This window comes from Chionomys nivalis, chromosome 17, assembly GCF_950005125.1.
Source record: "Chionomys nivalis chromosome 17, mChiNiv1.1, whole genome shotgun sequence".
Classification (NCBI taxonomy): Eukaryota; Metazoa; Chordata; class Mammalia; order Rodentia; family Cricetidae; genus Chionomys; species Chionomys nivalis.
Window position 1 is genome coordinate 36204812 of NC_080102.1, and position 17500 is coordinate 36222311.

General features: G+C 51.5%; 1 protein-coding gene across 1 annotated transcript in view; it reads right to left on the reverse strand.

The window, feature by feature from the left end:
- Positions 1 to 17500, reverse strand: part of Cacna1i (calcium voltage-gated channel subunit alpha1 I) — a 112438-nt gene that overhangs the window by 45335 nt on the left and 49603 nt on the right. The window contains exons 6-7 of the mRNA XM_057791404.1: positions 7133 to 7292; positions 564 to 879 (exon numbers count right to left, since the gene is read on the reverse strand). Coding sequence (XP_057647387.1) covers positions 564 to 879; positions 7133 to 7292 — 476 coding nt within the window. The remainder of the gene's footprint in view (positions 1 to 563; positions 880 to 7132; positions 7293 to 17500) is intronic.

The following is a 17500-nucleotide window of genomic DNA, read 5'->3' on the forward strand; positions in this document are numbered from 1 at the left end:
CCCTGTTTCCTGAACGAACCATGCCTACTTCCCTCAAGAGTACAGAGATGGAGTTGGTACAGGAGCCACAATGGTCTGCACGGGTGCAATGGCCCCAGGGTGAAAGCATCTTCTATGCCAGCCAGTCAGGCTCCGCCCAGGCCCGGCCCCAGTTGTCACCGCTCTTGCAATGACTTTCCTTAGCACGGTGGGCCTTGCTCAGCTCAGACCTTCCAACAAAGTCATGCCCTGCTTCTGTGAACAGAACTCCCTGCTCTGACCCAAACCACTTGGGCATCTGTAAGGAACAAAGGTTTAGAGAGAGCCCTAAGTGGATAGAAATCTTGACTCGCTATTTAGCCACCGCAGAATCCTTGGCCAACAGGCATGGCTTCCTCCTTCAAACCTTGAGTTTCCTGCCTGCAAAGTGAGCAGGATGAAGCCTAGCCCACCAGCATGTTGGACAGCTCTCAAGGAGTGAGTGGATGACCAAGTCCAGCTCAATGAGACTTTACCTGCTGAGTAAGGCTGCCAGCCAGGTCACCCACTACTGGCCGATCAGTCCTGGGCCTGAATGTTCTCACCTGGAAGATCACAATCCAGGCATAGCCGATGTTGTCAAAGTTGATGGCACCCTTGTGCGGGTTAGCATTGCCTGTGCGACAGACGTTGTAGTAGCGGTTCCAGTTGACACAGAGGCCGCTGGCGTTAAGGTCTTGGCGCCCAGCTCCAAAGTCATACACATCATCTTTGGACAAGCAGCATTCTCGGCCCTGCTCCTTCAGTGGGGGAATCTCGTGACAGCCCATGATGCCGTTGTCCCCCGACAGGGAGCAGATAAAGGGCATCTCGTCATCCTCCTCGGGCTGGTAATAAGGGGGTAGGGCCACATCCCCTTGTCTGCCATAGAAAAGAGCAATCAAAGAACGACAGGGGAGAGTCACTGCCAGGTGTACCAGGTAAAGAAAGGCCATGCTGTGGCAAGACTGATATAAGGCCCCATCACTGCCTCCAGGCCCAGGAACATGTAGTCCCTTCCTGAGACACTCTTTCTCACTTTTTTTGTTTGTTTTTCGAGACAGGTTTCTCTATAGCTTTGAAACCTGTCCTGGACCTAGCACTTGTAGACCAGGCTGGCCTCGAACTCACAGAGATCCGCCTGCCTCTGCCTCCCGAGTGCTGGATTAAAGGTGTGCGCCACCACCGCCCGGCCTCCCTCTTCTGTTACAATCACAACATCACGGGTCTATTGTGATCCCTTTCCATGATTCTCTCCTCTGAGGAACCTTCCCTAGAGGCTCCTCCCCTCCACAGAGCTAAGTCAGGGCTCCCTGAGCTACACAGTGGCCTGGGACAGATGCCACCCAGCTTCCTGGCTGGTCCAGGCCACCGTGTTTGGAAAGGACAGAGAAAGAACTCAGTTAGCAGCCACTGCATCTTGCTGACCAGCAGATGAGAGAGTGTGTGGCCCTAGACTGGTGTCTTCTATCCCTGGGCATGGATTAACTAATCTATGATACTTGGTCATAAGCTTGGCCCACCACACAATCACAAATGATATCCCATTGTGATCTTAGCTATGGAGCCCAGCTAGACGATTCAAGGAAAAACCATCCAGGCAGGGCTTAGAAGTAAAAAGGTAGACGGGAACTGGAGGACTCTGAGACAAGTAATGAGCCCAATGTGCTGTCTTATAGGACAGGGGCCTTAATGGAGACCACAACACCCAGAGACAGAGGTGTATCTTAAGGCAAACACAAAAGTCGGCACTCAGGAGGCTGAGGCAGGAGGATTATGAGTTTGGGGCTAGTCTAGGATAAGTGTTAAGTTCATGGTCAGCCTGAACTGAATGACAAGATGCTTTCCTTTCTTGATTGGCTGGTTGGTTGGCTGGTTGCTTGAGACAGGTCTCATGTAGCCCAGGCTGTCCTTGAACTTTCTGTACAGCTAACAATGACTTTGAACTCTAGATCCTGTGACTTCTGCCTCCTGAGTGCCGAGATCATAGGTACATGTCAGTACACCTGTTAAGAAATGCTGTGTCAAAAAATATTAATCTAATTTAATTAAAGACAAAAGGGAAGGAAGGAAGGAAGGAAGGAAGGAAGGAAGGAAGGAAGGAAGGAAGGAAGGAAGGAAAGAAGGAAGGAGAAAAAAGCAATCAAGTTTATGGTAGTGGTGGCGCATGCCTTTAATCTCAGCACTCAGGAGGCAGAGGCAGGAGGATCTATGTAAGTTCAGGGCTGGTTGGTCAAAATAGCAAGTTCCAGGACAGCCAAGGACACAGAGACACCCTGTCTCATAAAACAAAAGCGAAAACAAAAAACAACAAACAGAAATAACACCAACATTGCCTCCTCTCATATGAATGGTCACCCCAAGGTTCTGTACCAAAGTGTGAAAAATGTAAACAGGCACTCACACTGTTGATGGGAACATAAACTGCACCACCCCTGTGGAAGGCAATTCATCAATGTCCTTTAACAATCAAAATGTCACAACCAACCCCGCAAAGGTTCACGACCACCTGCTTCCAATACAAACATCACCTTGATCCCCTGCAGAAAGGCCAGACCATGCCCCACGTGGTTCTGGGAAGGCTGAATACACATTAAACAAATCAACCCTGACGTCACCACACCCATCATGCGCTACAAGCAAAATTCTTTGTGATAGAGTAGGCCAGACTGAAAGATGAAGCCAGAAATCTTTTGAGAATTTTTTTTCTGACCTCAGGCTCTGAGATTAGTTCAATACATTAGAAAACTGAAGGGGATTGGGGGCCAAGTTTTTGCTGCTCAAAAACACCATTAGCAGACAAAGTTAAACAGCCGCTCCTTGGGACTCTTACCTATGAGTGTGTTCACTGCGTGAGCAAGCACACTGCTATTACTTATCCAACTGTCAATCTGGGTCATTTCTGGGTATGGGGCCCTTATGATTCAGAACTACTCTTGTCCACATGCTTGAGTGGGCACAAGTCATCTCTCTCTCTCTTTCTCTCTCTCTCTCTCCCTCTCTTTGTGTGTGTATCCACATGTGCATGCACATGTACGTGCGGAGGGGTGGTATTCGTTTTTGTAACCAAAGGTGATTGACTTCCTAAGGTCTTTCTGTCAAAGCATCATGAACACAGGAACTGCAGGTGTGAGCTACCACTCCCAGCTAATGCTCAGTGTCTGTAATTTTCTTTTTTCTTTGTAGTGCTAAAGGCTGAACCCCAGAGCTTCGTGCATGCTAAGAGAATGCTCTGCCAGTAGAGCTACCCCATTGGCCCTATCCAGCAAGCCTTTCTTCTGAGCAAAGCCCCTGGGTACCACCTGGCAAGCCAAGGGTGTGTTTAGCACTGGGTCTGTCCAGCCTTTCACAATGCATCCTGAAACCACCCTGACGATCCACTGAGAGCTCCCTGAAAACAGCAGAACATCCATCACTTGCTCTGTGTCTGTGGCAATAATGGCCCTTCTCATTTAAACCATCCTGGTGGGGTGCCATGGTACCTCACTGTCATTTCAATTACAACCTTCTTATGACCTGGAAGGAGAAGGGCCTCTCCAACTACTCATCCGCCACTCCTGCAGCCCCTTGAGAGGTCTCTGGTAAGGTCTTTTGGGCCATTTTTAATTGGATCCTCTTTGCTTTCTTAGCGGTGTATAGTCATTCTTTTTATGTCCTGGATTTGAGTTCTCTGGTGGATGTGTGTATAGCAAAGTTTTTGTTTCAATCTGTTCTTTTTTTGGATTTAATCACTCCTGCAAACCAATGACATCTTAAACTCACAATTCTTCAAGGTCTCCAGTTCACTGTGGACATCAACCCAGACGGGAGGTGGTGTCCCTGGCTCTACAAGTGATGGATGGAGAGACTCGGGAGGTCTAGGACTCGGGGGTCAGTGCAGCTAGCATTGAGGAGTAATGAGCTCACCCCTGTCTGTAGGTGATGACTGCTTGCCATTACTGAAGACCCTCCTGTCAGCCTTCCCCCTGGTGCCCTTCTGCCAGCCCTACTCCATGAATTCAGAAACCCCAGGGCAGCTGTGCCAGAGTCCAGCCTACACCCAGATACCAGTTCAGATGGCCAGTCAATAACATGGACAGCCCAGCCCCGATCCCACACTTGCCACCCCCAGCCCTCCCTCCTCTGAAGTGTGGCTGAGGCCTCTCCTGGGGTTCTCAGGGCTCTGCTGCTGCCAGCCTTAGTTGGTCAAGTGCTTGCTTTGCATAAGGACCTGAGTTCAGATCCCCACCGCCTTTATATAAACCAGTCATGGTGATTTGTGCCTATAACCCCAGTGCCAGGGAGGTTAGACATGAGGGCTCCCAGAGTCTGCGGGCCAGCTCATCTGGCCAAATCAATCAATTCTAGTTTCAGTGAGAGACGCTGTCTCAAAATAAAACAGAATAAGGTGAAGCACAATCGAGGAGACCCCCAAACATTGGCCTCTGGCCTCTACACACATGTACACATGTGTGCACTGGCCATAAACACGTTCCCACAAGCCAGCAGATAAGGATAATCTGCTTCCCGCACAGGATGTTAGAAGGAAACTGAACTGGTCCTGCCGAGAAGTGTCCAGCGTGTACCAAGAAACCTGTGAATGCCAGCTGTCTTTCTCCAAGACCAGATCCGGGCCCACCCTGCCACTCAGCACTCATTTAGATAGGGCTGCCATTCATCATCTGTGGCACCAGACTGAGGTGAGCTCACACTCACACACCCAGGATTGCAGGTGCCATTCCGGTACCTTCCCAATAAATAAACGGTCACACACACGCACATGTGCACACACACACACACGGAACTTCCCAGGCTGGAGGAACACATATGCGTCATACAATGGCTCACTCCTACTCAGTGCTTTGTGAGGTCAGACACTGTCCTAATGTTCCGCATTTTCTAATTTGAGGCATTCCCAAAACAACTCTGCGGTAGAGACACCGAGGAACGAAGCTGCCGAAGCCACATGGCTAGCAAGTGGCAGAAGCAGAATTTGACCCTGAAGTCCCGACTCCATTGCTTCAGTCCCCACCTGCACAGCAGTGGTGGAAGGCTCTGTCACAACCTTGGCCTTGCTCTCTTCCCAAGCCTGAAGTATGGTCAACCTCTACCAGTGAGGCCTGTAAGTCAAGGCCCCCTGTCCTGAGAACATGAGCTCTCAGAGCTCAGGAGAGTCCCCCAGCCTTGCCCTATGGTTCCCTTGCTCCTCTCATATTTGAGCTCCTCTTCCAGGTGGACCAGCTACACACGGGGCCCCTTAACACTGCAGCCCAGGCATGTCCACAGCTCTGTGCCCCGTCTTCCCCCATCTTAGCCAAAGCAGAGCTGAAGCCTCCTCTCAGGGTCTGGACAGGACAAGGAAACAATCAACCTCCAAGCAGCACGTGGACTCTCCTCCTGCAAAGCCAAGGAGAACCAGCCTTCTTCCCAGCCCACCTCTGCGCAGTATTCATCACTCATTCACTCTCCATCCATCCATCCATCCATCCATTCATTCATTCACGATCCCATTCATGCTATCATCTTAATTAGTCCCTCATTCATTCATAGTGAAGAAATTAGGGCTCTGTTCCAGGTCCTGAGAAAACAGTGAGGACCAAAGATTCCTGGTCTTAGGGAGAACTCACATCCGAGGGTCCCCCCAAGACCAAGTATGCGACTGCTCCAGAGACTTCCCAAATCTTCAAGCTGACAAATGGGACCATTGCAGGAGAAGATCAGCCAACAAGGAAGTTTAGCAGAGAGTGTGTCCACTGCTTGGGGACGAGAAAGCGATCCTCTGGCAGAAGGTGACATGAAGGCTGAGCATGTCTGTGACATGACAGGGCCAGTCACAGAATGCTACAAAAAAGATCCACATGGGACAGGATGGGGCATGGATGTGTTAGCAACACTCAACGCCAAGAACTCACACGCATGCTACTCTGTGAAGGCTTCCCCGCTTCCTGCCCCTGACTACCGATCTCTGCTGAGCGCTCACAGAAGTGGAAAATGCCCTCTTCCGCTACCCATGGGGCCCTCACCCAGGTATCGCACACCATTTCCCACAGCACAGCAATGTCCCTACCCAACTTTTACCTCCCATTACATTGCATTGCACCTAACATTCCGAACCCTGAAAAGGGAGACTGATCCCAACTCAGGCAGTGTCCCTACACCACACATCCAGAAGAGCCTGAGCAACCAAACCCTGGCCTGGTACTCCCCATGGGTACCCTAGCTCAACTAAGGGCAGACCCTGGGTACATCTGCCAGGATAAAACAGACATAATCACTATTTCATTTCAGCCTCCCTGGAGCCTGGCACGCATCAGCAGCCCAATGGCTTGTGGAAAACTTTCTTCCAATCACATAGAGCGTGCACATGCACTGGGTAGCCCTCATCATTTAGAAAGAAGGGATTCTAAAGACATCGTTTTCAGAAATTAAACCTGTCTTTTAAGCAGATATTGACATTCTGCCTTGGGGGCACCTGGCTCCCACTCTGGACCCAGCAGTAGGATGTGAGCTGGTCCTGTGATGGCACACACACACACACACACACACACACACCTCCTTGGGTTCTGCAACTTTCTATCTTTTTCAATATCCAGACCTCCCTCTCTCTTCCTATCCAGCCTTCCCAAACTGGCCATTCCTATTTTGCTGGCCTGATTCTCAGTTAGCAAATGAGTTAGTAAGAGGTGGGTCAGAGTCAACAGGAGCAGAGAAGGGTGGGAATGAGGGTGGGAGTGGGGGGTGCTGGCTAGTTTTTTATATCACCTTGACACAAGCTAGGGTCTTCTGAGAAGAGGGACTCTTAAATGAGAAAATGTTTCCATTGGATTGGCTTGTCGGCAGATCTGTAGGACATTTCTACTGATGACTGATGTGGGAAGACTTAGTGTGGATGCTACCACTCCTGGGCTGGCGGTACTGAATCCTATTAGAAAGCAGGCTGAGCAAGCCATGAGGAGCAAGCCAGTAAGCAGCAGTCCTCCATGGCCTCTGCATCAGCTCCTGCCAGAGGTTCCTACCCTACTTCCTGTCCTGACTTCCCTGGATGATGGACTACGAGCTGTAAAATGAGACAAAACCTTTCCTCTCCAAGGCGCTTCTGGTCTCAGTGCTTGATCACAGCGATGGAAGCCTAATTCAGACAGGGTAGGGAACTCACATGGTGAAGTTCTCCTCCAGGAAGCAGCGGTTCCGCAGCAAGCCTGCCCACAGCTGCACGCCAATGATGCCGAAGATAAAGAAGACGAAGAAACAGAGCAGGAGCACATTGCCCAGCATGGGCAGCGTGTCGAGCAGGAGGTTCACCAGGATCCGCATGCCTGGAGAGGAACGGCAGAGAAGGAGGCATCAGAGAAGCCAAGAGAACAGGTGGAAAAGCTGAGGGGTGGCTGGAGGAGAGACGGAGTCTCCTGCTCCTGCTGAGGTTACCGGAGGACCTCACTCGTCCATATCTGTTCCTGCACCCACAAAGTCAGGAAAATGGTTCTGGGCCCTGACACACTTCCATGAGATCCTGGGTGAAGCAGCAGACATTTATGGAGCCCTCTTTCAGGTGACGAGTGCTGTCGTGGGGCTGTGCACGAGAGCACATTTAGCACGGTTAGAGCACATGGAGAGTCTAAACAGGCTCTCCTTCAGCCTTCACAGTAACCGCTTGAGGCTGGCAATAGTGTCTCTGCTTCGTACAGGAGGTTCAAAGAACCGGCAGGAGACCCTTCGCTAAGAAACAGAAGGATGCGAACTCAAACTGTGACCTGATACTGAGTCTAGTCCTCTTCCTATGACCGATCCTCTTACCTCTGCTGATGGCTCTTCTTGAAGCACCCTATCAACACCTATTCATCCACCATAGCCAGCCCTGAGACATCTCATTCTGCAGAGCTGCCCAGACCTTTTCTCGCCCAACCCTCTACTCCCCTGCTCCAGACAATCTCCGCAGCTCCTAGCCTAGGCTGCCTTGTACACTTAAGTTTGTATGCTACACAACCCTGAGAGGGCTTATTTGAATCAACATCTGACCCTAAGGAATATTTATCTATCTTCCTTCCTGTCCTGTCTACTGTAAATTCCTGGGGACAGGGTCTGTGTCTGAATCTCCTCAGGGCCTAACCCACAAGATAAGCGTCATCACGTTTGTTGGATGCCTGCTAGTGAACAAGACTGGAAAAGAGAGTTGGAGAGGGAGGAGTAAAGAATGACGACAAGTAGGAGAGTTGGTCCTGTGGATTGAGATTTACCCCAGTGTGATGCTGAGGTGGTTATTAATGAGGATAATTATCGTGGATTTGCATCACATACTCAGCGTGGAGTAATTTCCAATCAATAATTAATGTCCACCCCCATCTTTCCTCCCCACAAAACTAGGTCAGCGTCCACTCAGGAGAAGCAACGGGGCTCCCTGGCAGGCTGCATCATCCAGCTGAGAACAGCCAGGGCCAAGGCTCAGCACCCCATTGCTTTACATCCAACCCCCAACATGGGAACAAGGGGTACATACTGGGGGAGACAAAAAAACATAGGTTACCACATGCTCCCCAAAACGGACCAAAGGACTCAAGTCAGCCAACTTCAGGCCTTTCTGGGACTGCAATCATTCATTCATGCATGCATGCAGGCATGCATTTATCAAGCAGTAGATTGTCACCACAATGCTGAGAATTCCCCCTCAGAGCTCACAGCCCAGCAGCAGGGGTCAGAGACAGCAGTGTTGAGCAAAAGGACCATCGCCAAGGACACGTTTGTAGGGAGGATGTGACAGGGCTGGGCCCTACAGGATGTGAAGAATCTGCCGGGGGGGGGGGGGGCTGAGAGGAAGTATAGCTTGTGAACACGCAGAGCTGTCTGGAGACAGGCCCGGGGTTACTGTAGAGGCGTGACTAGTCAAAGGCCTGGGCCACTGTCATCGGCAGATCTCTGAGCAGGCACAGCCCTTGAGTGGAAATGCAGTCCCAGGGTCGACGCAGAGGCAGCTGATGGAGAGAAGGCTGGACCAGAACTACCCTAAGGACGCCGCAGGCTCCCCTCACTCCGCCACTCACTAGCACCACGCCAGCCTGACTACTCCTGGCTGCTCCCAAGGGTGGCCTTTGTGGCTCAATTAATTACATTTCCCTTGTTCTCCAGGATATTGAGATTCTGAGCTGCCGGTTCCGTTCCCTGAAGAGCAGCCCTTTCCCTCCGTTCCCCTCTGCCCAGGGGCCCAGCTTCCCTCCCAGGGTTCTCCAGGGCCTGGGGAGTCCCAGGGCTACAGAGGCAAGGTGTAATTAGGTAATTATGGATTTAGCACAAATTGAATTCATCCATGGCTGCCCAGGGAATTGAGACTACAGGATTAGGAGTCAGGCAAGGCCCTGAGGAGCCTGGATAAGCCTTCTTTTACACACTCGGTGTAGTAAGTAAGTAGCCAAGACTGGCGGGACACTGACGCTCTTCCTCCAGTGCCCTAGTGCCAGGCACATGAGAAAGAAGAGGTGGGAAGAGACGAGAACAGAGGCATAAACAGGAAAGCAGAAAGAAATGAAGACAGAGAAGGGGGACCTGGGTAAGAAGACATGGGAAAGGGGAACAGAGGGAAGGGTAGGTGCATGGGACTTCTCTCTCCACATGCTTTCTCTTCCTCCAGGCAGCCTTCCTGGGTTCTCACCACCTGGTCAAAAGTGCCCATCCTCTAGCATTGCTGCCCCCTCCCAATCACAATCTCCCTCTCTTAGGCTGGGCTTACTTTGGGTGCCATTAGCCTGGATCAGGAGCCAGGTGACCCTTGATGAAGACAGGGTGTCATTGGCCCCAAGAGTGTAGCTAAGGACCTGTTCCCCAGTCAGTAAGAGACAGAAGATATAGGACATCTGATGCAGATCATCCCTGGTGGCACCCAGCACAGACCAGATAAAGAGTGAAGTTCTAGTCCCAGCTGGGTGTATGCCTCTGGGGCCACAATGGCTGTAGGAGCCTCATTTATAGGCAGGCCGGTCCCATGTGTGCACATATATTTGATCTGAGAGCTTGTATATATACATACATACACACACGTGCACACACACACACACACACAGAGGTGCACACATCTTCTACAGCTCAGCCCATAGCCCATCCCAAACGTTCCTATCAGAATGGCAGTGGGTGCACTCCTGGAAGCAGGCCCATGCCACTACAAACCCAGTTTCCTGCTTCCCTCCTGGCCAGCACATACTCAGAAGGGCATCTCGCTCCTCTGGTTCTCTCTGTCCTGGGAACGGGCTGATACCTGGCTTGAGCCCACTCCTCCTCCGTCAAAACACTTACCACCCTGAATGACTTCTCTAGGTTCAGCCCTCCTCTGCTCCGGTTCTAGCTTCGGGACCCAGGCAAGTCTGCATGCAAGGCCCACATTCCCCAGTACTGCCTGGATGCTACCCAGAGCAACAGCCCCTCTGGGAGACAACAGGGCAAAGAATGAAAGACGAATGGTGGGGGCTGGAGAGATGACTCAGCAGTTAAGGACACTGACTGCTCTTCCAGAAGACCCGGAACCCACATACCAGGTCAGAACCATCTGAAACTCCAGTTCCACGGGATCTGATGCCCACTCTGGCCTTTCTAGGCATTCGGCATACATACAGTGCACAGACATACATTTCAAACAGAAGGCCCATACGGACAAAAGTAAACAGATTTAAAGAAAGAGCCATAGGTAAATGGATGTTCCCCCTCCACAGCTACTACACAAGAAGCCTCCCACCACCATACACTGCTCTGGGCCCCACGGACTCATCAGCTTTTAAAAAAAATATCAAACCAGATGAGGTTGGATTGGTAAAAAATATTTGTAATTCCACTGCTTAGGGTGACTGAGGGGAAGAAGAGTTCCTCGAATTTTAGGCCGGCCTGTCTCAAAAGTTAATTAACTAAACCAGGTGGTGGTGGCGGCGCACGCTTTTAATCCCAGCACTCGGGAGGCAGAGGCAGGCAGATCTCTGTGAGTTCAAGGCCAGGCTGGTCTACAAGAGCTAGTTCCAGGACAGGCTCCAAAGCTACAGAAAAACCCTGTCTTGAAACCTCACCCCCCCAAAAGAAAGTTAATTAACTAATTAATTAAAATAAAATAATTAAATTTTTAAAAAGACAAAGCTCCCTGTGTAATGTTCTGCTCTGCCCCTTTAAGAGACAAGCCACGCCCACTTCCTCCCTGCCTCCCCCCCCCAGCCCTCCCCATCCTGCCACTGGGCTCAGGAGAGAAGGGTCTGGTCCAGGAGTGTGATGTGAGTAGCTTCAGGGTAGATGGTCTAGATGGCATCAAAACTGGTACCATAGTGGCAGGTTCTGGGCAGGGAAATGACTACAACAGCTCCACCCCAACCCTAAGAGATGGAGACCCCGGAGCAGGTCCTCTGCTGCAAGAGAATCTGGAAGGTCCCTTGGTGGCCACAGAGGAGATGGCAAGAGGGAGGTTCACTTCCTAGCCGGCATCTCCTCTCCAGGCCCAAGGTGCTCCACAGACAGGGGCTGTCAGGCCAGATTAGCTCGGCCACTCTGCCAGGCCAGTTCAAGCAGAAATCACAGGACATGTGCCAGCCTCAGCCAGGGGCACAACCCATTGCCGGGGTGGGGGACAGCAGAGGGAGAAAGGTGTGCCACGGCTGTGGCCTGGCCCCCAAGGCTGCGTACTTTCTGATCTGGCCAGGTTGGCCGAGAGCACTGAACAGCCAGGAGAGAAAGGTGCTGAGCGCAAGGAGAAGCCGTCTGCTGTCCTTCCACTGCCAAGCCAACTAATCAGAGGCACAACGGGGGCTAGGAGGCCGGGCCAGGCAGCAGACGGTCGGACTGCCAGGGTCACAATTGCTGGCACCAGCCTGGCCTGAAAGGGGCCTGCGGGTTGAAGGCAGACACCAAGTCACAGAGCACCCCGCCTTCTTCATCCCACAGGCCCCAAGTCCCTCCCCCAGAGCAGCATGTGCCCACCCACAGTGTCCCAAACAACCCTCATCATTCTGAGGTCCCATCACCCTTCCCCTGTGAATCTCCTTAGCACTGACCCTGGACCCTGGCCCAGCGCCTGGGGCTCAGGTGTCAGCCAGCAGTGAGGGGTTATGCACGAATCTTTGCTTTAAGCCTGTACCTAGCTCGAAGCATGGCGTAGCAACCCCAGGCAATCGTACTTCAGATGAAGAGCAGGCAAGAGGCCGATACACTGGCTTATTCCTACCGCCTGTGTCCTACCCAACCCTCTTCAGGATTCCTAGAGCGAGACTCAGCCCTTGACCCTGAACTGACTGCCCTGGCCCCACCCCCGGCATGTCCTATGATCCCTTTGGGCTCCCACCAGACATCTGGCCAAATGTTCTCCACCCTCCTCTTCAAAGAAGACAGCAGGTCTTGGCAGTAGGGCCCCTGCCTCATCTTTCTCCCTTCCTAGTCCTCCCTCCCGCAGGCTTTTGTACCCCAAGGGGAGAGAGTTCATACGGACCAAGGACAGGAAACCTTGGGATCCCAGATGCACCCAGGGATGGTCAGCACAGCATCCCTCCTGCCTTCCCTGAGTCCAAGGAGCCACACACTCCAGAGAAAGAAACAAAATGTCCATGTCAGCTCTGATCCACAATTTTTCTTTCTCCCAGGCCCTGTCCCAAATAAAACTCCCTAAGTTCTTCCAAAAAGGACCCCTGGGTCTTCCTGTCCCTTCTCAACACAGTCGGCCTGACAGCGATCCATCTGGGACCCTATCTGGATAGGAAGGGCCAAAGCAGCCCTGGATACCAGGGCAGGTACGTCCCCTGTACTTGCTACTGCCTCATCTCAGTCAACAGAGAGCTCAGCATGCCATAAAGTGAGTCTCCAATTCCCCACCTGTAAAGCGGATACGACACAATCCCAACATCCTATAGTTTATCAGAGGATGGAGTAACAGCCCCGTGAGACTGTGAGGGGCTCAGCCCAACACCTCATGTACTCCAGCCATTTATCTTTAAATTCCAGATGTAAGCCACCCCCTCCTGCTTTGTTCCTGTCTTTGAATCCTCCAACAAGGGAGTGGAGATAACTGTACCAATTTCCATCCTGTCGTTGTGGTGTGCATGGAGAGCCATGTGAGGAGGTCGGGAACAGTAACAACACAAGTCAGTATAGGTGATGAGAGGTAAGTTCTCACCCCTCCCAGCATGCCCCTCCTTCCCAGCATGCCCCTCCCTGAGCTACCACAGCAGTCCCAGGATGTCGCAGTACCTCACTCTGTCTGCAGGAATGCTGCCCACGTCCTGAGACCTCTGAGTTCTGGATGGACTCTTCTAAGACGAGCCTCTGCTAAGATGTCCCCAAGACCCCCTGGTCCTCATCACAGAAGCTGCCTATTGCTTCTGACACCCGACATTCTGCAGGAAGTTCTCCAAGCACACCATGCCATTTCAGCCACACAACAAGACAGATGTTGGGAAGATTAACTCGGCTTTCTAGTCGGAAAATTCCAAGACAACGGGGTGAGGGTTTGCTGAACCGGAACCAGGGGCTGACAGTACAGTGGAGAGACCTGCAGCTCGAGTCCCTGCAGCACTGCTGACATTTCTCTCACCTCATCCAAGGGCATCTTGAAGCATCTTCTTCATCCTGCTCAGACAGCCCAGGCCAACCCAGGATCCCTTGTGGGGAGGTGAGTTGTGACAGAGCCAGCAACTGCCAGCCCAGGTACAGCTCAGGACCCGGGAAGTTGCTCAAAGTCCTCCAAGCAGACTCCCTTGCAATAGCCTCGCTTGGAATGCAACATCGAGCTGCAGCATGGACTGGCTCCATGCTCTCTGGTGACTACCCAAGCTTCTAACTGGAGGTAAAAACAATCTTTCTCTTTGAAAGGACTCAACCAAGGGAGCTCAGGGAAACATTGTGGTTACTGAAGTGAGGCACAGACAGAGGCAGGGCCTCTCTCCTCAACCTCTGTCTCCTTTCCCATCTGTCCAGGGCTGGAGCTAAGAAGAAGCTGCAGGGGTGGGGTGAGGGACATACTGAAAAACTCTGTGGGGAGAGCCTTGACTTCTGGGGCCTCTACCAACCCTGTGCAGAGCTGAGAACCATACTGTTAATTCAGATCTTCTGCTCTGTGCCTGCAGGGAAACTGAGGCCCACTTCACAGCAGAGTGAAGAACAGGACTGATACTCTCTGACCTCCAGTTGAGTCTTTCTGGATGAGCCTGTTGGGACTCTATTCTCCACTACATTTAGAAAGGTTCTGGTAACCTCCCTCCCTGATTTCCCAATTAATCACTAATCATTTGACTGCCCAGGGCTGGCTCTCTAGCTTGCCATCTAGTAGTGAAATAGAGAGCTGCAGGCTACAGCTGAACACATACCAAGGTGGACACAGCTAATGAGTCCAGGCCCCTCCAGGTCACACATTACCTGGTGACTCCTCGTGGAACACAGGGCAACCAGGGACAAATAAGGCTTTCCTGCAGAAAGAGGGGCTCAGTTGTTGGACTTCAGGGATCTCCATTTTCTAACCGCCATGCACTCCTGGAGTTTATTTACTTAAGAAGGTGAGTTCAAGCCAGGTGTGGTGGTACGCACCTTTGATCCCAGCATTCAGGAGGCAGAGGCAGAAGGAACTCTGTGAAATCAAGGACAGCCTGGTCTACTAAGTTCCAGGAAAGCCAGGACTATGTAGAGAAATCCTGTCTCAAAATAAAAACAAAAAGGAAGAGGCAGAGATGGAGGAAAAAGAGAAGGAAGAAGAAAGGGGAGGAGGGGGAGAAGGAGGAGGAGAAGAGAGGAAAGGGAATGAGGAGGAGGAGAAGGGAGAGGATGAGGAAAAGAGGGGAGAGAGGAGGGGGAAGGAAAGGAAGACAGGGAGAGTTGTTTATCCTAAGGGTTTTTTCCCCAGGAACATAGCTGTTTACTCGGTCTGGTGGTATTTTGGCTCCTGGGGGCTCGTGCCCTCAGCATCTCCACAATGCTGGACTCTTGGAGAGGTGACTGTCAGCTGAGCAGGCTTCTGAGGGTTCCCAGGGGGGCCATTAGCTGTTAGAAGGTCCTGTGGAGAGACCTACAGCCTCTCTTGGCTATCTGTGCACAGAGCCTCGGTAATTGGAACTTCCAGAAACATAGGGATGTTGGGCTTAAGACTGACCCCTGCCCTTCTCCAGAGAACAGGCAAGCTGCTGCTTGGGACATGGAGTGGCCACCTTAGTCCCAAGCCCCTTAACAAGCTCTGTACACGGCCATCCAGGGTGGCCCAGATTCCACAGATGCTCCCATAAGGGACAGACACCGTGACATAACATATACACATTTCCTCCCATGCACACCCATCTACATGCACTCACATGTGTGCATATGTGTTCTCCTGGGAATACACACAGATCTCCATATCCACACACAGAGGTCCAGAAAACATCCAGCAAGAAAAAGACCTGCCTCTGTATGTCTGTCCTGTCCCTTTGGGCCTTCTCTCATTCAGTGACATTTCTTCACATGGCTGCCCCATCCTTGTCAGATCCCAGGCCTGACGGAGACCATGGCGTGAGATCCTGTACTAATGCCCTTGTGGATGAGAATACCCTGCCACATGCCCCTTGCCTCTGAAGTAACCAGGCTTGTAGGCTCCATGCCAGAAACACAGTGTAGAAGAAGGCAGCTACAACTGCTGTCCCCGGGACAGAAATAGAAACATTGCAGGTGAGGCCAGGAACCAAAGAGGGCCGCTGCTCTGGGATCTCAGTGCTGAGGCCCTCAGTGGTTTAAAGTGAATGCCGATGACTCTCAGACCTGGACTCATGGGTACCTCCTCCCTCCCTCTACCCTGTCCAGCATTAGCCATCGCTTCCTAGCCACTGGAGCAGCTTCTCAGACCAGCTCACCCACCTTCCTGCCAGGGCCATGTCTGAAACACCTCCTGATGACCTCTCCTATCTGCCCCCCCAGCCTCAGCCCCACTCCCTGATATTTATCTGGCCCCTGCAGCAGCCAGCACCTGGGATCCCCAACAGACAGAAGCTAGTGACTTCTAGACTTTCGCTCTGACCATGCCCCACTCCCCTTCGCCTCACCGGTCTTTCCCACTACCAGTTCATTCCCAGGTTTCATGGGTCTCAGTTCAGATGCTCTTCCCCATGCTGCATCCTGAGCTTGGCTGGGCCCAAGGCACCACTGCCTGAGCCTTAGCAGCATGGGAAGACGCAGAGATGTGTTTATTGAGCATGTGCATCTCCCACGTGTTTGAGGGGTTCCTTCCACGGTTCTAGGAATGAAATGGCTGAGATCTACACTGTGTTGGGTTGAGGAGACAGCTCAGTGGATAAAGTGCTTTCCTCACAAGCATGAGAACCAGAGTTCCAATCCCCAGGATCCATGGAAAAGTCAGGCTATCCTGGCAGCCTGCCTGCAATTCTAGCCCTCAGAAGGCAGAAACAGAGCAAACTGGTGAGCTCTGGGTTCAGTTAAGAAATTGTCTCAAAGAATAAGGTAGAAAGTGGTCAAGGAAAATTCTTTGGCATCAACCTCAGGCCTCCATGCATGCAGGCATGTACACACACATGCAAATGCACGTACATACATGTACTCTAAGCACACAGTCATGAGAGAGGAAGAACAGTTCCTGGCCTTCCCAAACAGATCTGAAAGTCCCAAGTCTATATCCTCCTCCTTCCCTTCCCTATCTTCCCACTCCTAACAGAGGGCAGTGGAGGAGGCACCCTACATCTGCTACTGGCTGGCAGTGCACCCCTGATCAGGGAAGCGGGTCTTCAAGGCTGTTTCTTCATCCCCCAAATAAGAATAGACCAGATTCCTCTTTGAGTGATTGTAAGGTTAAAAACATCAAGGGAATACAGACTGGGCAATATAGAGCAGACCCCAGGCAACCTCTCAATTTAAGTTGGGTTTGGAATGGATGGACAGGTATATGATATGATAGGTGAATAGATAACTAGGTGGATAGATGAAAAGTGGGGCAAATGAATAGATAGGTTTATGTGTGATCTGATGGATGGATAGATAGATAGATAGATAGATAGATAGATAGATAGATAGATAGATAGATAGATAGATAGATGAGTGGATGGGTAGTAGATAGATACAGATGAGTGGATAGGTGAGTGGGTGAGTGGATGGGTGGATGGATGGATGGATGGATGGATGGATGAACAGGTGAGTAGAGGGGTGAATGGATGAACAGAAGGTGAGTGGATAGATAGATGGATGGGTGAGTGGATGGATGGATGTGGATGGATGGGTGGGTGGATGTGGGTGGATGGATGTGGATGGGTGGGTGTGGGTGGATGGGTAGATGGATGGATGGATGGATGGATGGGTGGGTGTGGGTGGATGGATGGATGGATGGATGGATGGATGGATGGGTGCGTGGGTGGATGGATGGATGGATGGGTGGGTGGGTGGGTGGATGGATGGATAGACAAATGTGTAAATGGATAGGAAGGTGGTGTGCAAATGAGTAGACAATCCTATGGGTAAGTAGGTGACAGACTCAAGTTCTAAGCCTGCCAGGACTGACTTCCCAGTGAAGGACTAAACTCATTCTCTCTCAGGCTAATCACTTTCTTTTCTTACA